The 24,717-nt window shown below is 44.6% G+C and overlaps 1 protein-coding gene across 2 annotated transcripts in view; it reads left to right on the top strand.

The window, feature by feature from the left end:
- The first annotated feature begins 14,391 nt into the window (after nt 1-14,391).
- MND1 (meiotic nuclear divisions 1) overlaps nt 14,392-24,717 on the top strand; it is an 83,728-nt gene continuing 73,402 nt past the window's right edge. The window contains exons 1-2 of one of the 2 annotated variants that reach the window (XM_069556654.1): nt 14,392-17,028; nt 22,946-23,011. In XM_069556654.1, coding sequence (XP_069412755.1) covers nt 16,669-17,028; nt 22,946-23,011 — 426 coding nt within the window. In that variant the 5' untranslated portion in view covers nt 14,392-16,668. The remainder of the gene's footprint in view (nt 17,029-22,945; nt 23,012-24,717) is intronic. The other variant, XM_069556655.1, reaches the window with a different exon arrangement.

Below are 24,717 nucleotides of genomic sequence, written 5' to 3'. Positions count from 1 at the left end.
TGGTAGAATTCACCTGTAAAGCCATCTGGTCCTAGACTTTTGGTTGTTGGGAGGTTTGGGGGTTTTTTGGGTTTTGTTTTTTAACTGATTCATTTTGGTAATGGTAATTGGTCTGTGAGGGAGCTTGGTCCTGGGGTCTGGCTGCAGGACACATGGGTCCCAGAGCTGGTGTAATATAACTGGTAGGTGGGGCCAGTTCTTGCCACAACTGACTATGGGGTCTAGGGTGTTCCAGAGTTTGTGTTGGCCTGCTGGTGGGCAAGACGGCCCCCTTCCCCCAGGCCCAGGTCTGGTGCTGACATGTGGACTGGGGCCTGTCATGGCAGGCTGCAGGACTGGTGTTCCCCCTGTGGTGGGTGAGGCTGGTCTGAGGCTGGAGCAGCTTACTAGCGGGTGGACGCAGGGCCCAGCAGACTGTGGGACTGGCACCTGCCTGCTGGTGGGCAGAGCTTGGTCCTAGGATTCTCTGGCTGCAGGGCCCTGCGGGTTCCAGGTCTAATGTCCGTGTCCTGGTTTGCGATGCTGGGTCTTCAGCCTTCTGGTGGGCAAGGCCATGTCCAGAGAGGGCTGTGGGCTCAGAGATTCTTAAGGCTGCCTCTCTGCTATTGGATGGGGCTGTGTCCCTGCCCAGTTAGTCGCTTCACTTTACGTGCCCCAGCACTGGTGCCTCCAGGCTGGTCAGTGGTTGCAGAGTGGGTCTTACGGATAACAGGCTGAAGAAGGACTCCAAAATGGCGTTTGCCGGCTCCAGTGTCTTTGTGGTAGACTGAGCTTCCCAAAAGGCTGCCACCAGTGTCTGTGAGTCCAGAGTGAGCTCCAGCTGCCTCCTGCGTCTCTAAAGAGACTCTCCAAGATTAGCAGGTGGGTCTAACCTTCTTCTGTGGGTCCTGAAGCATGTGAGATTTTGTGTGTACCTTTTAAGAGTAGAATCTCTATTTCCCTCAGTCCTCTGGGTCTCCCAAAAGTAAGCCCTACTGGCCTTCAAGGCCAAATACTGAGGGGTTATCTCCCCGACGCAGTACCCCTGGGCTGGGAAACTCAAGCTAGGGGTCAGACCTTTGAGAGAACCTCTGCAACCATTATTCTCTTGTGTGTAGGTCACCCAGCCAGGGGTAGGAGTCTTGACTGAATCGCAACTCTGTGCCTCCTACCTGCCTCACAGTTCCCTCTGAGTTCCTTCTGTATTTCTTTAGTTGTAGAGGATCTTTTCTGGTGGGTTTCCATCTTTCCAGCAGTAGTGCTTAGTGCTTACAGAGTTGTGATTTTGGTGTGCCCTTGAGAGGAGGTAAACCCGAGGTCTTTCTGCCCCACCTTGGGAATTCCATCCCATCTGACCTGTGGTGCCCCACAAGGCCTGAGAATAGGTAAGCTCTCAGTCTTGAGCAGTATATGAACTTGATGCTCTTCATTTGTTCTCTTTTGAAGGACTCTTGTCTTTCTTCATTGATGATAAGTCACTGGTTTAAACATATGCATACAGCATTTTTCCTGATTTATTTATAGGCTTTTCGGTTTTTCATTAAGTCCATGATTTATATTTTGTGTGATAAGATGAACACTAAAAGTTGTTATGATCAGAGTAGCCTTTGTTAAAGATAGAGGAACACTACAAAAACTTCTTTGTTTTACTTCTTGGAGGGTTAAATTTCCATAACAGATGGAAAGTCTGAAAGAGGTGACCTGAGTTAGTCTGGGAAGGAGAGATGAAACAATAAAAATGAGAAAAAGACCAAACGTTACACTGCTGACTAGTAATTGTGAACATTAGTATTATTGACACCTAATTCTGTTTTTCACTTATTCTTTCCATTTAACCAAGTAGGAGGCTGTGGTTGTGGGCTCTTTGGAGGTGAGTGAGGCACTTGCCCAGGCTTTAGTATATCTCAGATTATACCCATAATCTTGGTTCATATAAAGCCAAAGACGCCACTTTCCAGAGCAGACAGAAGGTGCAATTAAAGGTGCGGTTTGTTATTGCCTAGGATAAAGTGAAAAGGGAAAGTGAAGTCGCGCTCAGCCATGTCCAACTCTTTGCAACCCCATGGACTGTAGCCTACTGGGCTCCTCCATCCATGGGATTTTCCGGGCAGAGGTACTGGAGTGGGGTGCCATCACCTCCATGCGTAGGATAAGAGGACGGGCAGATCACAGTCTGTCCTCAGCCCGCCTCCTGCCTCTTTTTCGCTGCTGTGGTCTGAACAAATGCCTGTGCACCTGTGGATATTCGGCTTTGGGCTGTGTGTAAGGGCTGTTAGGACAAATAATAAGACGTGTAGTCTCTAAGAGCTTCCATGGTGGTTGTTGAACTAGACCAGGTAATTACAACATTATGAACTGCTTTTTTTTTTTTGATTTTTTTTTTATTTTTTTTAATTTTAGTTTTTTATTTTTTAAATTTTAAAATCTTTAATTCTTACATGCATTCCCAAACATGAACCCCCCTCCCACCTCCCTCCCCATAACAACTTTCTGGGTCATCCCCATGCACCAGCCCCAAGCATGCTGCATCCTGCGTCAGACATAGACTGGCGATTCAATTCACATGATAGTATACATGTTAGAATGTCATTCTCCCAAATCATCCCACCCTCTCCCTCTCCCTCTGAGTCCAAAAGTCCGTTATACACATCTGTGTCTCTTTCCCTGTCTTGCATACAGGGTCGTCATTGCCATCTTCCTAAATTCCATATATATGTGTTAGTATACTGTATTGGTGTTTTTCTTTCTGGCTTACTTCACTCTGTATAATCGGCTCCAGTTTCATCCATCTCATCAGAACTGATTCAAATGAATTCTTTTTAACGGCTGAGTAATACTCCATTGTGTATATGTACCACAGCTTTCTTATCCATTCATCTGCTGATGGACATCTAGGTTGTTTCCATGTCCTGGCTATTATAAACAGTGCTGCAATGAACATTGGGGTACATGTGTCTCTTTCAATTCTGGTTTCCTCGGTGTGTATGCCCAGCAGTGGGATTGCTGGGTCATAAGGTAGTTCTATTTGCAATTTTTTAAGGAATCTCCACACCGTTCTCCATAGTGGCTGTACTAGTTTGCATTCCCACCAACAGTGTAGGAGGGTTCCCTTTTCTCCACACCCTCTCCAGCATTTATTGCTTGCAGATTTTTGGATCGCAGCCATTCAGACTGGTGTGAAGTGGTACCTCATTGTGGTTTTGATTTGCATTTCTCTAATAATGAGTGATGTTGAGCATCTTTTCATGTGTTTGTTAGCCATCCGTATGTCTTCTTTGGAGAAATGTCTATTTAGTTCTTTGGCCCATTTTTTGATTGGGTCGTTTATTTTTCTGGAATTGAGCTGCAGAAGTTGCTTGTATATTTTTGAGATTAGTTGTTTGTCAGTTGCTTCATTTGCTATTATTTTCTCCCATTCAGAAGGCTGTCTTTTCACCTTGCTTATAGTTTCCTTTGTTGTGCAGAAGCTTTTAATTTTAATTAGATCCCATTTGTTTATTTTTGCTTTTATTTCCAGAATTCTGGGAGGTGGATCATAGAGGATCCTGCTGTGATTTATGTCTGAGAGTGTTTTGCCTATGTTCTCCTCTAGGAGTTTTATAGTTTCTGATCTTACATTTAGATCTTTAATCCATTTTGAGTTTATTTTTGTGTGCGGTGTTAGAAAGTGATCTAGTTTCATTCTTTTACAAGTGGTTGACCAGTTTTCCCAGCACCACTTGTTAAACAGATTGTCTTTACTCCATTGTATATTCTTGCCTCCTTTGTCAAAGATAAGGTGTCCATATGTGTGTGGATTTATCTCTGGGCTTTCTATTTTGTTCCATTGATCTATATGTCTGTCTTTGTGCCAGTACCATACTGTCTTGATGACTGTGGCTTTGTAGTAGAGCCTGAAGTCAGGCAAGTTGATTCCTCCAGTTCCATTCTTCTTTCTCAAGATTGCTTTGGCTATTCGAGGTTTTTTGTATTTCCATACAAATCTTGAAATTATTTGTTCTAGTTCTGTGAAAAATGTGGCTGGTAGCTTGATAGGGATTGCATTGAATTTGTAAATTGCTTTGGGTAGTATACTCATTTTCACTATATTGATTCTTCCAATCCATGAACATGGTATATTTCTCCATCTATTAGTGTCCTCTTTGATTTCTTTCATCAGTGTTTTATAGTTTTCTATATACAGGTCTTTAGTTTCTTTAGGTAGATATATTCCTAAGTATTTTATTCTTTTCGTTGCAATGGTGAATGGAATTGTTTCCTTAATTTCTTTTTCTACTTTCTCATTATTCGTGTATAGGAATGCAAGGGATTTCTGTGTGTTGATTTTATATCCTGCAACTTTACTATATTCATTGATTAGCTCTAGTAAATTTCTGGTGGAGTCTTTAGGGTTTTCCATGTAGAGGATCATGTCATCTGCAAACAGTGAGAGTTTTACTTCTTCTTTTCCGATTTGGATTCCTTTTATTTCTTTTTCTGCTCTGATTGCTGTGGCCAAAACTTCCAGAACTATGTTGAATAGTAGCGGTGAAAGTGGACACCCTTGTCTTGTTCCTGACTTTAGGGGAAATGCTTTCAATCTTTCACCATTGAGGATAATGTTTGCTGTGGGTTTGTCATAGATAGCTTTTATTATGTTGAGGTATGTTCCTTCTATTCCTGCTTTCTGGAGAGTTTTTATCATAAATGGATGTTGAATTTTGTCAAAGGCCTTCTCTGCATCTATTGAGATAATCATATGGTTTTTATTTTTCAATTTGTTAATGTGGTGAATTACATTGATTGATTTGCGGATATTGAAGAATCCTTGCATCCCTGGGATAAAGCCCACTTGGTCATGGTGTATGATCTTTTTAATGTGTTGTTGGATTCTGATTGCTAGAATTTTGTTGAGGATTTTTGCATCTATGTTCATCAGAGATATTGGCCTGTAGTTTTCCTTTTTTGTGACATCTTTGTCAGGTTTTGGTATTAGGGTGATGGTGGCCTCATAGAATGAGTTTGGAAGTTTACCTTCCTCTGCAATTTTCTGGAAGAGTTTGAGGAGGATAGGTGTTAGCTCTTCTCTAAATTTTTGGTAGAATTCAGCTGTGAAGCCATCTGGACCTGGGCTTTTGTTTGCTGGAAGATTTCTGATTACAGTATCAATTTCCGTGCTTGTGATGGGTCTGTTAAGATTTTCTATTTCTTCCTGGTTCAGTTTTGGAAAATTGTACTTTTCTAAGAATTTGTCCATTTCTTCCACGTTGTCCATTTTATTGGCATACAACTGCTGATAGTAGTCTCTTATGATCCTTTGTATTTCTGTGTTGTCTGTTGTGATCTCTCCATTTTCATTTCTAATTTTATTGATTTGACTTTTCTCTCTTTGCTTCTTGATGAGTCTGGCTAATGGTTTGTCAATTTTATTTATCCTTTCAAAGAACCAGCTTTTGGCTTTGTTGATTTTTGCTATGGTCTCTTTTGTTTCTTTTGCATTTATTTCTGCCCTAATTTTTAAGATTTCTTTCCTTCTACTAACTCTGGGGTTCTCCAACTCTTCCTTTTCTAGTTGCTTTAGTTGTAGAGTTAGGTTATTTATTTGACTTTTTTCTTGTTTCTTGAGGTATGCCTGTATTGCTATGAACTTTCCTCTTAGCACTGCTTTTATAGTGTCCCACAGGTTTTGGGTTGTTGTGTTTTCATTTTCATTAGTTTCTATGCATATTTTGATTTCTTTTTTGATTTCTTCTGTGATTTGTTGGTTATTCAGAAGTGTGTTGTTCAACCTCCATATGTTGGAATTTTTAATAGTTTTCCTCCTGTAATTGAGATCTAATCTTAATGCATTATGGTCAGAAAAGATGCTTGGAATGATTTCGACTTTCTTGAATTTATCAAGTTTAGATTTATGGCCCAGGATGTGATCTATCCTGGAGAAGGTTCCATGAGCACTTGAAAAAAAGGTGAAATTCGTTGTTTTGGGGTGAAATGTCCTATAGATATCAATTAGGTCTAACTGATCTAATGTATCATTTAAAGTTTGCGTTTCTTTGTTAATTTTCTGTTTAGTTGATCTGTCCATAGGTGTGAGTGGGGTATTAAAGTCTCCCACTATTATTGTGTTATTGTTGATTTCCCCTTTCATACTTGTTAGCATTTGTCTTACATATTGTGGTGCTCCTATATTGGGTGCATATATATTTATAATTGTTATATCTTCTTCTTGGATTGTTCCTTTGATCATTATGTAGTGGCCTTCTTTGTCTCTTTTCACAGCCTTTGTTTTAAAGTCTATTTTATCGGATATGAGTATTGCCACTCCTGCTTTCTTTTGGTCTCTATTCGCGTGGTATATCTTTTTCCAGCCCTTCACTTTCAGTCTGTATGTGTCCCTTGTTTTGAGGTGGGTCTCTTGTAAGCAGCACATAGAGGGGTCTTGTTTTTGTATCCATTCGGCCAGTCTTTGTCTTTTGGTTGGGGCGTTCAACCCATTTACGTTTAAGGTAATTATTGATAAGTATGATCCCGTTGCCATTTACTTTATTGTTTTGGGTTCGGGTTTATACACCCTTTTCGTGTTTCCTGTCTAGAGGATATCCTTTAGAATTTGTTGGAGAGCTGGTTTGGTGGTGCTGAATTCTCTCAGCTTTTGCTTGTCTGTAAAGCTTTTGATTTCTCCTTCGTATTTGAATGAGATCCTTGCTGGGTACAGTAATCTGGGCTGTAGGTTATTGTCTTTCATCACTTTAAGTATGTCTTGCCATTCCCTCCTGGCCTGAAGAGTTTCTATTGACAGATCAGCTGTTATCCTTATGGGAATCCCCTTGTGTGTTATTTGTTGTTTTTCCCTTGCTGCTTTTAATATTTGTTCTTTGTGTTTGATCTTTGTTAATTTGATTAATATGTGTCTTGGGGTGTTTCGCCTTGGGTTTATCCTATTTGGGACTCTCTGTGTTTCTTGGACTTGGGTGATTATTTCCTTCCCCATTTTAGGGAAGTTTTCAACTATTATCTCCTCAAGGATTTTCTCATGGTCTTTCTTTCTGTCTTCTTCTTCTGGGACTCCTATAATTCGAATGTTGGAGCGTTTCATATTGTCCTGGAGGTCTCTGAGATTGTCCTCGTTTCTTTTAATTCGTTTTTCTTGTTTCCTCTCTGATTCATTTATTTCTACCATTCTATCTTCTATTTCACTAATCCTATCTTCTGCCTCCGTTATTCTACTATTTGTTGCCTCCAGAGAGTTTCTGATCTCATTTATTGTGTTATTCATTATATTTTGACTCTTTTTTATTTCTTCTAGGTCCTTGTTAAACCTTTCTTGCATCTTCTCAATCCTTGTCTCTAGGTTATTTATCTGTGTTTCCATTTTGATTTCAAGATTTTGAATCATTTTCACTATCAATATTCGGAATTCCTTCTCCGGTAGATTCCCTACTTCTTCCTCTTTTGTTTGGTTTGGTGGGCAACTTTCCTGTTCCTTTACCTGCTGAGTATTCCTCTGTCTCTTCATCTTGGTTATATTGCTGTGTTTGGGGTGGCCTTTTTATATTCTGATAATTTGTGGAGTTCTCTTTATTATGGAGCTTCCTCACTTTGGGTGGGGTTCTATCAGTGGCTTGTCAAGGTTTCCTGGTTAGGGAGGCTTGTGTTGGAGTTTTGGTGGGTGGAGCTGGGTTTCTTCTCTCTGGAGTGCAGTGGAGTGACCCGTAATGGGTTATGAGACATCAAAGGTTTTGGGATAATTTTGAGCTGCCTGTATATTGAGGCTCAGGGGAGTGTTCCTGTGTTGCTGGAGAATTTGGGTGGTATGTCTTGTTTTGGAACTTGTTGGCCCTTGGGTGGAGCTTGGTTTCAGTGTAGGTATGAAGGCATTTGATGAGCTCCTATTGCTTAATGTTCCCTGAATTCAAGAGTTCTCTAATGTTTTCAGGCTTTGGGTTTAAGCTTCCTGCTTCTGGTTTTCAGTTTTATTTTTACAGTAGCCTCTAGACTTCTCCATCTATACAGCACCGATGATAAAACATCTAGGTTAAAGATGAAAAGTTTCTCCACATTGAAGGACACTCAGAGAGGTTCACTGAGTTACAAGGAGAAGAGAAGATGGAGGGGGTAGTTAGAGGTAACTGGAATGAGATGCGGTGAGATCAAGAGAGGAGAGAGCAAGCTAGCCAGTAGTCACTTCCTTATGTGCGCTCTATAGTCTGGACCGCTCAGAGGTATTTACAGAGTTATACGGGGAAGAGGAGAGGGAGGAAGTAGACAGAGGTGACCAGGAGGATAAGAGAGAGGAATGAGTAGGAGAGAGACAAATCCTGCCAGTAACCAGTTCCTTAGGTGTTCTCTACCGTCTGGAACACACAGAGATTCACAGAGTTGGATAGAGAAGAGATGGGGGAGAAAAGAGACAGAGGCCACCTGGTGGAGAAAAAGGAGAGTCCAGAGGAGGAGAGAGTGGTCAAGCCAGTAATCTCGCTCTCAGGTAAACTTGGGTAGTGAAGTTTGGGTTTTTAAATGTACAAAATTGACAACAAAAACCTAAGAGCAAAGATTAAAAATCTGGAGTAGAGGTTGGATTTTCAAAGATACAATATTAAAGAAAAGCAGAAGGAAAAAGGAAGAAAGAAAAAAAAAGAATTATTAAAAAACAAACAAACAAAAAAAAACAAAACAAAACACCAACAACCATCCAAAGAGTATATATGGTGTTTGCCTTAAAAAAAAAAAAAAAAGTCTTTTTTTTTTAAAAAAATAGTAATACTAGGTTATAGAAATAAAAATTAGAGGAGAAATAGAAGACTTAACAATTAAAAAAAAGCTCGGAAAAAAAAGGAAAAAAAAAAGCAAAAAGCAAAAAAAAAGAATGATTTTAAAAATATTAAAAAATTAAAAATATATCTGGCTCTTCTCTGATGTTATGGGCCGTGTGGGCTCACTTCCAAGGTGGTTCCCTCTGTTTAACTTCTTCTGTTTGCTGGTTTTTAGGCTCACTAGTTCAGTCGCGCTGTGGGGAGGGGGGATGCTGCAAACAAATAGCACTGTCGTGTGTACACAGTATCTCTGCCCCGCTTGACCTGTCCTTTCTCGCGGCGCACAAACCGCTCCGGCTCTACGATGCTCAGCCGGGAACCGTCTGGGGCCGGCCCTAGGCTGCGTGCACTTCCCCGGTCCAAGCCGCTCAGGTTCGGTGCTCAGGCAGCCCTCAGAGGCACAAATGCGGCTGGGACTGCGCTTTGTGCCCTTCCCAGGTCCGAGTAGCTCAGGAGTTTGGCGAGCGCAATCGCCGCGGCTTGTCACCTTTTCCGCCGCTGCCGCTCAGCTCTCTGGGTGGACCGCTGGCGCACCCCGTGAGGCAGACTGTGACTGTCCAGCACCCCCAGAAGTCTTAGCAAAGGAGCCTGCTTGCAGTTAGGTAAGTAAAGTCTCTCCGGGTCTGCAATTGCCCCTTTCCAGTCCTTATGGCTCTGGCTGCCTGTCCCCGGCGGGGAATGGTCTGCAGCCGGCTTTTTCCGCTCCGTCCTTTGTTCTGTGCTCAGTCCTGGCGGTGTCTTATGTTCGAGCTTTTCGCGTGGTAGCTATCCCACAGTCTGGTTTGCTAGCCCAAGTTAGATCGTTCTGGTTGCGCGTGGGGCGTTCCTGCCCGATTCTTGCAAAGCTCTGCAGCCCGCGCCTCCCGCGCGTCCCTGCCCTGCCCCCACTTCCCAATGGCGGATGCAGGCGTCTGTGCTGCTTTTCCGCTGGGGGAGTTACTGGTGGGCTTGTAATCTGTTGGTTTTAATTATTTATCTATTTTTCCTTCCTATTATGTTGCCCTCTGTGTTTCCAAGGCTCGCCACAGACTCGGCAGGGAGTGTTTCCTGGTGTTTGGAAACCTCTCTTCTTAAAATTCCCTTCCCGGGACGGGCTTCCCTTCTCGGGACGGAGCTCCCTCCCCACCTCCTTTGTCTCCTTTTTCGTCTTTTATATTTTTTCCTACCTGTTTTTGAAGACAATGGTCTGCTTTTCTGGTTGCCTGATGTCCTCTGCCAGCCTACAGAAGTTGTTTTGTGGAGTTTGCTCGGCGTTGAAATGTTCTTTTGAGGAATTTGTGAGGGAGAACGTTATCTTCCCGTCCTATTCCTCCGCCATCTTTCCCTCTCCTCCCTATGAACTGCTTTTATGCACCTTCATTAGCAAATGTTTACTGAGTCTAGGGTCCCATTCTAGCTACTAGGGAATAGCAGTAAACCAAAAAAAAAAAAAAAAAAAAAGGTCCCAGTTCCCATGAAGCTTTATCCTACTGGAATGAGACTTAAATGAATATGTACAGAGCTGGCTACATAATTTATGATGCCTGGTACAAAATGAAAATGCAGGACCCCTCATTCAAAAGAATGGAAAGACTTTTCCCTTTCTGTGGTGTCTGTTTCAGTCTGTGGTGGTGTTTATTTGCTACGTAATGTCACAGTCCCTGGGGCAGAGGGATATTCACCAGGTGCGTGAGGACGCTCACATACACCTGAGGCTCCCACCATGACTGACTTGCTCCACGTGCCCAGTCATCACCCCCCTGAGAACGGAGGATGATGGGCTGTTGAGAGGGGCGAAGGATGCTAGCAACTATTAACTCACCCAGGGAGAAGGCAGAGAGGCGTTAGTGAGGACCGCCAACCCTGGCTTGCTAAAAGAGGGCAAGAGAGCAAGCTCTCCAGGGGAGAACTAATAGTTCAGTATCGTGAGGCTAGACAATGCTCGAGAAAACACGATGAGAGACGAGGCAGGGCTGAAAGAGTTAGTGTCCCTGTTTTCAAGGAGTTTATATCCCAGATGGAAAGATTCAAAGAGCATTAATACCTATAGTACAGAACAAATTAAGGTAGGTGCCGTAAAAGAAATGTCAATAACCATGATGGAAAGTCCAAGTTTTCACATGTTGGGTGCGGACAAGCTGTCTCCTCTGTGTTCACCTGAGACTTCCACAAACTTCCATTCTCTTGGGAAAAAGAAAAAAAAGATGAGTTTGTAAAGATTTTTAAATGCCAGAGAAATGTACATACCTCTAGTGGAAATATACACACCTTTCCTCCTCTCCTGTCTCATCTTCACTGCTTCCTCACTCCCAAATGAATCATAAAGTCATATGAAATTTTTGGTTTTCCAGTGCTGAGAAAAGTTATGTTTATACTATACTGTAGCCTATTAAGTGTGAAGTAGAATTATGTCTTAAAAAAGAATATACATACCATAATTTAAAAAATACTTTAATAATTTTTTAAGAAAAAATGCTAGCCGTCACCTGAGCCTTCAACGAGCTGCAGTCTTGCTGCTGGTGGAAGATCTTGCCTCCAGGGTGGTGGCTGCTGACTGATCAGGGTGGTCGTCACTGAAGGTTGGGGTGGCGGTGGCAGTTTCTTGAAATAAGACAGTGAAGTTTGCTGCATTGATTCTCTCATGAATGATTTCTCTGTGGCATGCGGTGCTGTTTGAGAGCATTTTACTCACAGAAAACCCCTTTCAAGATTGGAGCCAGTCCTCTCAAACCCTGCTACTGCTTGATCAGCTAAGTTTGTGTAATGTTCTAAGCCCTTTGCTATTGTTTCAGCAGTCTTCACAGCATCTTCACCAGAAGTAGATTCCATCTCAAGAAACTACTTTTCTTACTCATCCATAAGAAGCAACTCCTCATCCCTTCAAATTGTATCATGAGATTGCAGCAATGGCATCACATCTTCAGGCTCCACTTTGAACTCTAGCTCTCTTGCTGTTTCCAGCACATTTGCAGTGCCTTCCTCCACTGAAGGCTTAAACCCCTCAAAGTCATACAGGAGAGTTGGAATCAACTTTTCTCAAACTCCTCTTATTGTTGATATTTTGACCTCTTCCCATAAATCACACATGCTCTTAGTGGCATCTAGAATGGTGAATCTTTTCTAGAAGGTTTTCAATTGACTTTGCCCAGATACACCACAGAAATCACTGCCTATGGCAACTATGGCCTTCCAAAATGTATTTCTTAATAATGCTTAAAAGTATTATAGAAACTACTCTTTGATCCATGGACTGCAGAATGGATGTTGTGTTAGCAGGCATAAAAACATTAATCTCATTGTACATCTCCATCAGAATTCTTGGGTGACCAGGTACATTGTCAATGAGCTGTAATATCCTGAAATAATATTTTTTCTGAGCAGTAGGTCTCAACAGTGGGTTTAACATATTCAGTTAAACCATGTTGCAAACAGATATGCTGTTATCCAGGCTTTGTTCTTCCATTTATAGAGAAGAGGCATAGCAGATCGAGCATGATTCTTGAGGGCCCTAGAATTTTCAGAATGGTGGGTGAGCACTGGCTTTGACTTAAAGTCACCAGCTGCATTAGCCCCTAATAAGAGTGTCGGCCTGTCCCTTGAAGCCAGGCATTGACTTCTCTCTAGCTATGAAAGTCCTAGTGGAATCTCCTAATGGAAGGCTGTTTTCTCTACACTGACTACTCGTTTAGTGGAGCCACCTTCGTTAATTGTCTTAGCTTGATCTTCTGGATAACTGGCCGAAGCTTCTGATTAGCACTGACTGCTTCACCTCGCACTGGTGTTAGGAGGCAGCTTCTTTCCTTGAACCTCATGAACCAGCCTCGGCAGCTTCAGACTTTTCCTCTGCAGCTTCGTCGCCTCTCTCAGCCTTCAGGGGATTGAGGAGGTTCACAGCCTTGCCGTAGACTAGGCTTTGGCGTTAGGGAACGTGGCTGCTTTGGTTGTCTCTCCGGATCCCTCAGACTTTCTCCACATCATCAAGAAGGCTGTTCCGCTTCCTCATCGTTTACGTGTTCACTGGAGTAGCACTTTTCATTTCCTTCAAGAAATTTTTCTTTGCACCCACAACTTGGCTGTTTGGTGAAGGAGAGCTTAGTTTCAGCCTGTCCCTGCTCCCGACATGCCTTCCTCACTAAGCTTAATCATCTCTAGCTTTTGATTTAAAGTGAGAGACATGTGACTTTTCCTTTCACTTGAACACTTAGAAGCCATTTTAAGGTTAGGAACTGGCCTAGCTTCAATATTGTTTTGTCTGAGGGAATACGGAGCTCTAAGGGGAGACAGAAAGATGGGGAAATGGCCAGTTGGTCGGTGGAGCAGTCAGAACACACACAGCACATATCAATTAAGTCCTCTGCCTTATATGGGCATGGTTCATAGTGTCCTGAAACAATTCACAATAGTAGCTTCAATGATTACAGATCACCATAAGAGATATAATAATGATGAAAAAGTTTGAAATATTGGAAGAATTACCCAAATGTGCAATAGAGACACAAAATGACCAAATGCTGTTGGGAAAATGGTGCTAATAGACTTGCTCGACAGAGTTGACACAAACCTTCAATGTGTACAAAACACAGTGTCTGCTACGTGCAATGCAGCGAGTGTCTGCTACGTGCAATGCAGCGAAGCATGATAAAGAGGTGTGCCTGTTTCAGCACATCGCTGCTGCAGGCTCTGTTCTTCCGGGAACTCAAACCTAGACAGGCAAGGAATACTGAGTTCCCCAGATTCCTGTAGGGATTCCCTGGTAGCTCAGTCGGTAAAGAATCTGCCTGCAACGCAGGAAACCTGGGTTCGATACCTGGGTTGCGAAGATACCCTGGAGAAGGAAATACCAACACACTCCAGTATTCTTGCCTGGGAAATTCCACCAACAGAGGAGCCTGGTAGGCTGCAATCGGTGGGGTCACAAGAGTCGGACATGACTTAGTAACTAAACCACCATCAGATTCCTGGTCTAGAAGAAAGGCTGTGGGTAAAAGATGGGCATGTCCCTTTGGGCCTGCACACTCCTTGGCCTTGGGAGTGATGTGGCTGGAGTGGGGCCAACATGCCCCTCTACAGAGTACGGTCTAGGGCAAGTGGCAGTCACCCAGGTGGAAGGGCAGCACTGACTGAAACAGAAAGGCCACACTGGAAGGAGTGGTTCATCCTCACATACTCTGCAGGCAGTAGATATTCACATTTTTTAAAATGAAATTAATGTGTGCTTAAAGGTTTTGTAAAACACCAATATGGAGAAGGCACTGGCACCCCACTCCAGTACTCTTGCCTGGAAAATCCCATGGACAGAGGAGCCTGGTAGGCTACAGTCCATGGGGTCGCGAACAGTCAGACACAACTGAGCGACTTCACTTTCACTTTTCACTTTCATGCATTGGAGAAGGCAATGGCAACCCACTCGAGTCTTCTTGCCTGGAGAATCCCAGGGACGGGGGAGCCTGGTGGGCTGCCGTCTATGGGGGTCACAGAGTTGGACACGACTGAAGCGACTTACCAGCAGCAGTCCAAGTAAATAATTACAAAGTGAATCGGGGTGCTGTGATAAAACTGTACAGAGATCCTTCTTGTGGGGAGGTGTGAGGAAGCAGAGAGAAAAAGACTCGGAGGCCTACCTGAGCATTTAAAAGATGGAAGGATGGGAATGGCTTGTGGGATCTTACTTCCCTGACTAGGGATTGAACCCAGGCCATGGCAGTGAAAGCGCTAAGTCCTAATCTTCCTGGACCAAAGAGGAATTCCCAAGAAAGGCTGTTCTTGATGGAACAGAAGGTATGGCAGTCTGGGAGCAGATAAGGTTAAGTTCAGTTTAGTTCAGCCACTCAGTCGTATCAGACTTTGTGACCCCATGAACTGCAGCGTGCCAGGCCTGCCTGTCCATCACCAACTCCCAGAGTTTACTCAAACTGATGTCCACTGAGTCAGTGATGCCATCCAACCATCTCATCCTCTGTCCCCTTCTCCCACCTTCAATCTTTCCCAGCATCAGGGTCTTTTCAAATGAGTCAGCTCTTCACATCAGGTGGCCAAAGTATTGGAGTTTCAGCTTCAACAACCCAGTCCTTCCAATGATATTCAGGACTGATTTCCTTTAGGATGGACTGGTTGGATCTCCTTGCAGTCCAAGGGACTCTCAAGAGTCTTCTCCAACACCACAGTTCAAAAGCATCAATTCTTCAGCGCTCAGCTTTCTTCATAGTCCAACTCTCATATCCATACATGACCGCTGGGAAAACCATAGCCTTGACTAGATGGACCTTTGTTGGCAAAGTAATGTCTCTGCTTTTTAATATGGTAAATCTTCCCACAAATGCCACCTTTATTCTGACAACTTTATATAAACCTCAGTATAATTGCTTAATATTTGTCTTAAATATCACTTTAATTTTTACTGACGTACTTATTTCCACTGTATCTCGAGCAAGGCATGAGAAATCTAGGGTCACTGTGCGTGCCTGTGTGCTCAGTCCTATGTCCAGCTGTGTGTGACCCCGTGGACTGTAGCCCACCAGGCTTCTCTGTCCATGGGATTTTCCAGGCAAGAATACTGGAGCAGGTTGCCATTTCCTCCTCCAGGGGATCTTCTCCACCCAGGGATCGAAACTGCATCTCTTGTGTCTCCTGCATTGGCGGGTGGATTCTTTATCACTGTACCACCTAGGAAGCCCCTTGAAAAATCTAGGGTATGGTGCATTAGTTATACATTTTCTAGTACTAATATTAAAACACTAAATGGATAGCCTTTTATTAAAATCATCTTACGTACCATCAACAGAATTATACTGAACTCGAATAGGAAAAACCAAATTAATGGAACTCTAAGTAATTCAATCTATCCTTATCTTTCTTCTATCAGAAGGAACAGGAGATGCTGTTACTGAATCTAAGCTCATACTGCTCACTGCACAACATGCCAGCAATCAAGAGACAATGTGTTGGGGCAAGAAATTGGCTTTATTCAATAAAATGACTTTATTCAAAAAGCCAGCAAACCGAGAAGATGGTGGGCTTGTGCCCCAAAGACCAATCGTGCCTTAGTTAGAATTCAGGTTCCTTTTCTAAAAGGAGAGGGAGTAGAGTCAAACACTTCCTGGTTTCCATCAGCCTGTGGAAAGCGGGAAAGTCTCTCAGTCATGCCTGACTCTGTGACCCCATGAACTGTAGTTCACCAGGCTCCTCTGCCCACGGACTTCTCCAGGCAAGAATCCTGGATGGGTTGCCATTCATCCCCTTCTCTAGGGCATCTGCCTGACCCAGGGATCCAACCTGGGTCTCCTGCACTGCAAGCAGAGTCACCAGGGGTGTGTTAATTTCTTCCTTCTTGCAGTCATTCACAGCTGGATCTGGTCAGGTTTCCAGTGAGCTTAACATTGGTATTCTAGTTTAATGCTCACTACCTGGGAAGCTAGGTTCCCAGAGATGAGTCATTATACCTAGTTAAGCTTATAGGCAACATCCCTTTAGTTATCAATTTATAATAAGATTCAAAGGTTCTTCCCTATTACAATGCAAATTCCTATTTCAGTAACAAATTCCTTTCTTTCTAGTGAAATCATCATACTTTAAAATGGCTCAAGATAATACAGTTTTCAGAATAACTGAAAAATCTGAGCTAATTTTCTGGCACCTTGTCAAGTAATGAGGTAGCCTATTTTTGACTGTTTTGATTTGAAATTCATTCTCTTGTATTTAAAAAAAAAACCTAAAAGAAAGGCAAACATAAACAAGTGGATTTTTTAAATCTGGAAAAGTAGTGGATAGCGCTAAAAACTGGGGCATAAAATTAAAAGAGGAAATAAAATCCGCCCCAGACCAGGCAAATCCGGATGGACGGAGGCAGTATTTCCTGCCCAGGGGCCAAAAGGAATCAGTTTCTTAAGGCAAACTTGGGGCGGTTTCCGCTGAATGAAGAATGACGTCAAAGGCGAGGGCTCAAGACTTTCTCGGAAAAAAAAAACGGGATCACACTCAGCACCGAGGACGGAAAACGGAAGCAGCTGCGAGAGCTTGTCGGCCAGCCTCGGGACGCGGACGGGCGGGACCGAGCAGGCCCCGCCCTCAGGGTGGGCCCCGCCCACCGGAGCGGCCGCTCGCCGCCGCCGCCAGGGGTCGCTGCGCGCCGCAGGAGCGAGGGCTGGTCTGTCTTCCCCTCCTCCCCCTCGCTGCTCCGCCCGCGGGGCGGTGTCGGCGCCAAAATCAAACCCGCCCGAGCCGGCCCCGCCCCTCGCCGCGTGCCGGTCCCGCCGCCGGAAGACGAGCCGCCCGCGCCATGGTAAGAGCCGGGGCGCGCCTCCCGGGCCCCTTCCTCCCCGCGGCCCGGCCGCCTAAGCCTCCGGCCGCGTGGGGCCCCGGCCTGGCCGGCTCCGGGCTCCCAGGGTGGCTGCAGGGGCCGCGCCCGCCGGGCCGCACGCCGCGTCCGCCCCGCGCTTTCCGGCCGCCGCTGCCCCGGTCCAGGCAGGCTTGCAGCGCCGGGACCCCGCTTCATGCCCCCCGCGCCCTCCCGGGCGGCTTAGCGTAAACGCGGAGCGTTCGAGGACGTGCCGCGAGGGTCTCGCAGGCTCAGCAGTCTGTCAGCAAGGCCAAGAGTCGCTTCAGAAGCCGCGTCCCGGCTCCCCGCCTCCGGCCTCCAGAAGGCGCCGCCCCCGCTTGAGAGCCTTGGGGGAAGCGGCCTTGAGGGCGCGAGGGCTTCGCGTGATCCCTGACGATGAATGGTTTTGTGCATTGTAGCCTGTAGAGCACATTTCAGAATTCCTCACAGTTTCTAAAGTGACCTAAAGACTCTCCACTTTATGCCAGTTAGAGGATTTCTGTGAAAATGCTCCTTTTTACTGAAGGGCAGGACTCACTTCCAAAGTTGCTGTATTAGGGAAGCCCCCGGGCTTCCCCGGTGGCTCAGACTGGGAAGAATCTGCCTGCAATGCAGGAGACCCGGGTTGGACCCCTGGGTGGGAAAGACACCCCACCCCCAGAGAAGAGAATGGCAACCAGCGTTCTTGCCTGGAGAATTCCACGGACAGAGGAGCCTGGCGGGCTGCAGTCCACGGGGTGACAGAGTCTGACACGGCTGAGCACGCTCATGAAACCACTGACTTGGTCAGACATGGCCTTCTTGTGGCCCAGTGAGTTCAGTTTTGGTTAGATTCCAAACCATCTCTTTGTTTTGCGAGTTTAATGTCTTTCTGCTCATCAGATCGTTTTCATAAACCTTCAGAGTTTCTACTCTCGCTGCCCCCCACCTTCTCTTGGCAGAGAATCAACGTCTAATGAAGTGGATCAAAGATTTTAATATCGTATTTAAGTTAAGTGGCCGTTATTTTGCCAAGCTAGTGGTGGACGGGGATCTAGGTTGTTCAGTGTTTATTTGAAGGTAGTTGTCCAGATGTTATCATAGCTGATAACGGCTTCTTTGTGGTTAGACTAACGCCCAGCCACCTGGGCATAAAATCGACGTAGGAAGCCAAACAAGCCCACACTTAAATCTGGTACCAGTGTGCCCTCATATATTTCTGTTTATAGTTACTAGCCAGATACAGCTGACTACTGTGTTGACTTTTTGTTTTTGTCTTTTTACCGACTGACTCTACACCTGCATCGCCTTCTAATAGTAAATGGTTTAATGTGCCTTTAACTCTTTTCTGATGTTTACCTCTGGTAATGGAGAAACATGAAACAAAATTTTTTGTAAGAGACATGTTTCCCACTTTTCATGTATCAGTAAGAAATAAGTTTCAGTTCAGTTCAGTTGCTCAGTCGTGTCAGACTCTTTGAGACCCTGTGAATCGCAGTACACCAGACCTCCCTGTCCATCACCAACTCCCAGAGTTCACTCAGACTCACGTCCATTGAGCCCGTGATGCCATCCAGCCATCTCATCCTCGGTCGTCCCTTTCTCCTCCTGCCCCCAGTCCCTCCCAGCATCACAGTCTTCTCCAATGAATCAACTCTTGTCATGAGGTGGCCAAAGTACTGGAGTTTCAGCTTTAGCATCATTCCTTCCAAAGAAATCCCAGGGCTGATCTCCTTCAGAATTGACTGGTTGGATCTCCTTGCAGTCCAAGAAATAAGTTTAGTGTTATACAGAGATAACCTTTCTTCTCTTTCCTGGTTGTTAATAGCTGTTTGCTTCAGTTTGGTTATGCTTGCAGGGTAGACAATTGTTTTAAGTCCAAGCACGTTTTTTAAATTGGAGATACGTGGTGTGGTCTGCTACTTCTGAGGGCAGCAGCTATCATCTACTTTTAATTTTTCAAAATTTTACTAGTGATCAACACGGCTGACTTTAGGATTTCTTTTTTTTTTTTTTGGACTGCACAGCATGTAGGATCTTAATTCCCTGACAAGGGATCGAAACTGTCTCCTGCAGTAGAAGTGCTGGGTCCCAAATCACTGGCCCTCCAGGGAATTCCTGACTTTAGGATTTTTTTAAGTTATAATAAGAGAAGACTCTTTTCATTTTCCTAAAGTCAAGTGTTGAATGAATCTCTAACTTATAGTATCAGGAGATTTTCTTAAATCTTAAATTTTACGTGAGCCCTTGTTGATTTTTTTTGGAGAAATTTCTAAATATGAAGTAATGTGGCATCCTTTTACATTAGTTATTTTAACTCTGGCCATGATGCTCTCCTACCATGGTTAGTGATAACCATTCTTTGTAGTGGTTAAGGAGAGTGATGAGTAAATTAGCCTGAAACCAGTGTTAAGGGATGATAACATGTGTGCATGCTAAGTCACTTAAGTTGTGTCCAACTCTTTGCCACCCCATGTGCCGTAGCCCCCCAGGCTCCTCTGTCCGTGGGATTCTCCAGGCAAGAACACTGGAGTGGGTTGCCAGGCCTTCCTCCGGGTATTTCCCGACCCAGGGAACAAAGCCAGGTGTCCTGTGTCTCCTGCGTTGGCAGGCAGGATCTTTTCCACTGGTGCCGCCTGGGGAGCTCCTCCATGTTTCTTGAGTCACTTTCATAAGCTGCTGAGCTGAGTGATAAGTGCTTTCCTCAAACTGTGCCCTCAGGACACAGTTCTACCCATTGCCTGCCTCTGCGTGGCAAATTCTTATGGAGCCCACGCTCTCAAGGAGCTGTTTATAACAGCAACGTGTTAGGAGCCTTTTCTAAAGCATTGGATCTTTTTCCAGTGACGCAGCCACAGTGCCCCTAACTTAACCTCCAGATTCTAGGCTGAGAAACCATTTTCTCAGTCCTGGGGCACGTGTAATCCCATAATAAGCCCGTTCCCCCCAGCCCTGTATGCCCTTCCCTTCTCCTCCCCAGCGGCAGCTGCTAGTTTGTTCTCTTTATCTGGGCGTCTGCTGCTTTTTTGTTTTGTTGACTAGTTTGTTGTATTTTCTAGATTCCACATTTAAGTGTTATCGTATACTGTTTCTCTTTCTCTGACTTATTTCACTTAGCCTTCCAAGTCGGCCCATGTTGCTGCTTTTTTATGATCGAGTCGTAAGAATCTGTCTGTGTGTGTGTGTGTACACCACATCTTTATCCATTCATCCTTGATGAACACAGGTTAATTCCATGTCTTGGCAAATGTAAATAATGCTGCAGTGAACATTGGGGTGCGTGTATCTTGGGGGGTGTGTATCTTTTTGAATTTGTGCTTCTTTGGGATATAGACACCCAGGAGTGGAATTGGTGGATTGTATTTTTAGGTTTGTGAGAAAGCTCTGTACTGTTCTCCACAGTTTTTGCGCCGGTATGCATTCCCACCGAAGTATACGCGGGGTCCCTTCTCCCCACGTCCTCACCAGCATTTGTTATTCGCGGTCTTTTTGATAACGGCAGTTCTGACAGGTGTGGTGAGCATCTCACTGTGGTTTTGATTTGCATGAGAGGAAAGTGTTTTAGGTAGAACAGCATTTTGTAAAAGGCACAGAAGGGATTCCCTGGTGGTCCAGTGGTGTACTTTCGCTGCAGAGGGCCCATGTTCAGTCCCAGGTCACACCAGCTGCGCCTTGTGGCACGGGACCAAAAAAAGGCACAGAAATGGGAAAGAGCATGCTGCCAGGGGAGAGCTACAAGTAGTTTTTGCATCACAGCCTAGCGTGCTGAGCTCTTCATGTTCTGGTAAATTTGAGGTGGAGGGTGGGCCTGTGAGAGCCTTGTCTGTCATTCGAGGGTGACGGGATGCTCCTGGATGGTTTGGAGCCCCTGAAAAGGTTTAAGCGAGGGAGAGGCATCGTTAGATTTGCTTTTCGACAGCACGACGTGTGGCCTTGGAGGGACAGAGTGTGGTGAGCAGCCTGCAGATCTAAAGTGGGCCTGAGCTTAGGCGGAGGCATGAGGCATGGAGCAGACGGCATAGAGTGGAGAAACAGCTCAGCGCGGAGGTTGGCAGGGCTTGGTAACTGGTTGTCTGTGAAATGGAGATGAAGGAACCTAGGGTGACACCAGGCCTCTGGCTTGGGTAACAAGTGGCATCTAACTGAACTCAAGATCCAGAAGAGCAGGTTTGGGAGGAGGTGTGGGAGAGGAAGAGGTCAGTTTAGACTTCCCAAGTTTGAGGCTGTTCAGCAGGCAAGTGATTAAATGTGATTGGAGTTCAGGCCCCCATCTAGCCCAGGATGTAAAGATTTGAGGTCTTAGCATGAAAACAGGTAAGATCAAAGAAAGCATATGAGGGGATCAGTAGAGAAGGGACCTGGGGAACTGCAGTATTTGAGAATGGACAGAGGAAAAAGAGAAAAATATTAACTTTGAGGCTACTTATTTTACCTATACAGTCATCAAGGAACACTGGATAATTTGCTGTGAAAGTGAGTGTGTGCGTTTCTAGGCCGTATATTCTGGAATGCATTCACAACGACAATTCCAGATTCCTTTCCCTGTCTGGTGTTGGCTTTCATTTCTGCTGCAGGTTTTGATTGGGTAGGTTTATTATTATTGATTTATTTATGTCTGCTTTTCCAGTGGTGTATTTTAAAGTTCTTACTAAGCGGTTTTTATACACCTGTGCATGTGTGTGTGCATGCATGCTGAGTCGCTCAGTCATGTCTTGACTCTTGACCAGTGTCCTCTGTCCATGGGATTCTCCAGGCGAGAATGCTGGAGTGGGTTGCCATGCCCTCTCCCAGGGAATTTTCCTGACCCAGGGATCGAACCTGCATCTCTTGGCAGGTGGATTCTTTACCACTAGCACCACCTGGGAAGCCCGTATTCCCTTATAATCCCATGCAATTTTTGAGAAAGATGCAGATTACTTCAGAAACATTGATGTGGAATCTTCCGTGAGAGCGCTAGGGATTATGGTTCTCATTCTCTGTTATTTTCTGTAAATATTTGCTTTGAGGAAACAGGGTTTTTTGAAAAATCAGACTTTAGCTTTAGGTATATACTCTCTATAAAATATAGAGTAAAATTTATTATTAGCAGTACATTTCAGTTACATCTTAATTATCTTAACTTCAGATTGGCTAAAGGGTAGGATGATAGTCACCTGAGGTAGGCTTTCATATTCTACATGCATGTTTTCCTTCCTCCAGCCTGCCCTCCACAATGCTACGGTACTCTGACTCCCTGCTTTAGAAATCGCCCTGTCGCTCCTCAGTTGCCTGGAGGAAAGTCTGCTCTCTAACTGGACAGTCAGCCTGCCGTAATCTGGCCCCAGGCAATCTCTCTCATCTCATCTGCCGCTCCCTTACACCCTCATTCATTTAATAAGCGTCCCTAAGTGTTTGTCTCTCTGGAGCATTCCATGAACTTCCATAACCCTGTGCCTATGTGCGGTCTGTCCAGGATACCCTCCTCACTGTTTCTCAACTTGCCAAAATCCCACTCATCTCTTGCCTTCCGAGCTAACTCTTCTCTCTTTCCTGGGTAGAATTAATTCATTCTGTCTGGGGTAGCAGTTTATGCATGTACCTGTTCATCAACGAGAAGCATTGAATGGCTGTTTATTTTCTTTGAGAGATTAACTCTTTTGAAGGTAGATACAGTGATTTATTGATCATTTGATACCTATTGAATTTCTACAAAATGCCAGACTGTCTCAGCCACAGTTGTTATTTTTATAGTGGCAGCACCTACCACAAGGCCTGGCTATGAGATTTATTAACCCTCCTGTCTCAGACGAGACCGTGCATTATTTCTAATAATGTTTTGAACCAAGTTGTCTTAAAAAGCATTGGTTTTTGGTTTTTAAAGCAGTTTACTTTCTAACTTTTGTGCCTAACTTTTGTACTTTAGTCGAAGAAAAAAGGACTAAGTGCAGAGGAAAAGAGAACCCGCATGATGGAGATATTTTATGAGACGGTAAGTTGTTTCCCTTAAGATTTTTAGTACTTTGTGCAATTTTCTCTTTAAGTATATGTCATCCAGTGTTAACTGGACCTTTTTCACTAGAAATCAATACCGACCAACTTCCTGAAGAATGAGTAAAATTCAGCCAACGTTTGTGGTTCCTGTGGGCCGTGGAGCCTGAAAGAACCCTATCCCAGTGTCTGTAGAGTCTCTTCTGTTCAGGGGCTTCCCTGATAGCTCAGTTGGTAAAGAATCTGCCCGCAATGCAGGAGGCCCGGGTTCGATTCCTGGGTCGGGAAGACCCCCTGGGGAAGAAATAGGCTACCCACGCCAGTGTTCTTGGATTTCCCTTGTGGCTTAGCTGGTAAAGAATCCACCCGCAATGCGTGAGACCTGGGTTCAATCCCTGAGTTGGAAAGATCCCATGGAGAAGGGAACGGCTACCCACTCCAGTATTCTGGCCTGGAGAATTCCATGGACCCTATAGTCCATGGACTCAAAGAGTCAGACACGGCTGAGCGACTTTCACTTTTCTATCCAGACTGCCCTACCTTCTAGCACCATAGTTTTTTTTTAATCTTTATATTGGAGCATAGTTGACTAACAGTGTTGTGTTAGTTCGAGGTACAGCAAAGTGATTTGCTTATACATATACAAGAATCTCCTTTACAGTATAGAGGGTGGTTCCTTAAATGGACTCCTGTGCCAAACACTGCAGGAGCATGAGAGGGCCCCCTTAGTCTCGATGCAGATGGCGCAGGAAAGGCTTCACAGCGCCTTTAAAATGGGAAGGTGGTGTTTGCTAAGCAGATGATCGGAGAAGTTGTGGACAGAAGAAACTTGTGTTATTGCTTGGTCTCACACCTTGTTTTTTTCACGTTAATTATGCTGCTGTGTATTGTTCACTTATATCTGGATATGAGCTTTATTAATAGTAATAGCCCCAAAATATGTATTAAGGAGTTAGAACAAGGTGGGAAACTCTTCTAGAATCTGTAGACATAATAGCGAAGTATGTGGGCAAAGGCCGTGCCCTGATGGAGCTTAGATTCTAATTCAGGGAAGCAGAAGAAGAATGCGAATGTTTTGATGTTGCTAAAACAGGGTAACAGTAGAACAGAGTCTAACGGGATGCAGGGGAGACACTGTTCTAAGTACTTTCCACATATGAGCTCATTTAATCCTTAAAATTACCTCATGAAGTAACAGATTGCATTATCAGTCAGTTCAGTTCAGTTCAGTCGCTGAGTCGTGTCCAACCCTTTGCGACCCCATGAATTGCAGCACGCCAGGCCTCCCTGTCCATCACCATCTCCCGGAGTTCACTCAGACTCACGTCCATCAAGTCCGTGATGCCATCCAGCCATCTCATCCTGGGTCGTCCCCTTTTCCTGCCCCCAATCTCTCCCAGCATCAGAGTCTTTTCCAATGAATCAACTCTTCACATGAGGTATCCAGAGTACTGGAGCTTCAGCTTTAGCGTCATTCCTTCCAAAGAAATCCCAGGGTTGATCTCCTTCAGAATGGACTGGTTGGATCTCCTTGCAGTCCAAGGGACTCTCAAGAGTCTTCTCCAACACCACAGTTCAAAGGCATCAATTCTTCGGCGCTCAGCTTTCTTCACAGTCCAACTCTCACATCCATACATGACCACAGGAAAAACCATAGCTTTGACTAGGCGGACCTTAGTAGCAAAGTAATGTCTCTGCTTTTGAATA

Source organism: Ovis canadensis, chromosome 17 (genome assembly GCF_042477335.2).
Source record: "Ovis canadensis isolate MfBH-ARS-UI-01 breed Bighorn chromosome 17, ARS-UI_OviCan_v2, whole genome shotgun sequence".
Classification (NCBI taxonomy): Eukaryota; Metazoa; Chordata; class Mammalia; order Artiodactyla; family Bovidae; genus Ovis; species Ovis canadensis.
Note: the sequence above shows the minus strand (reverse complement) of the source record. Positions and strands in the feature narration are given on the sequence as shown.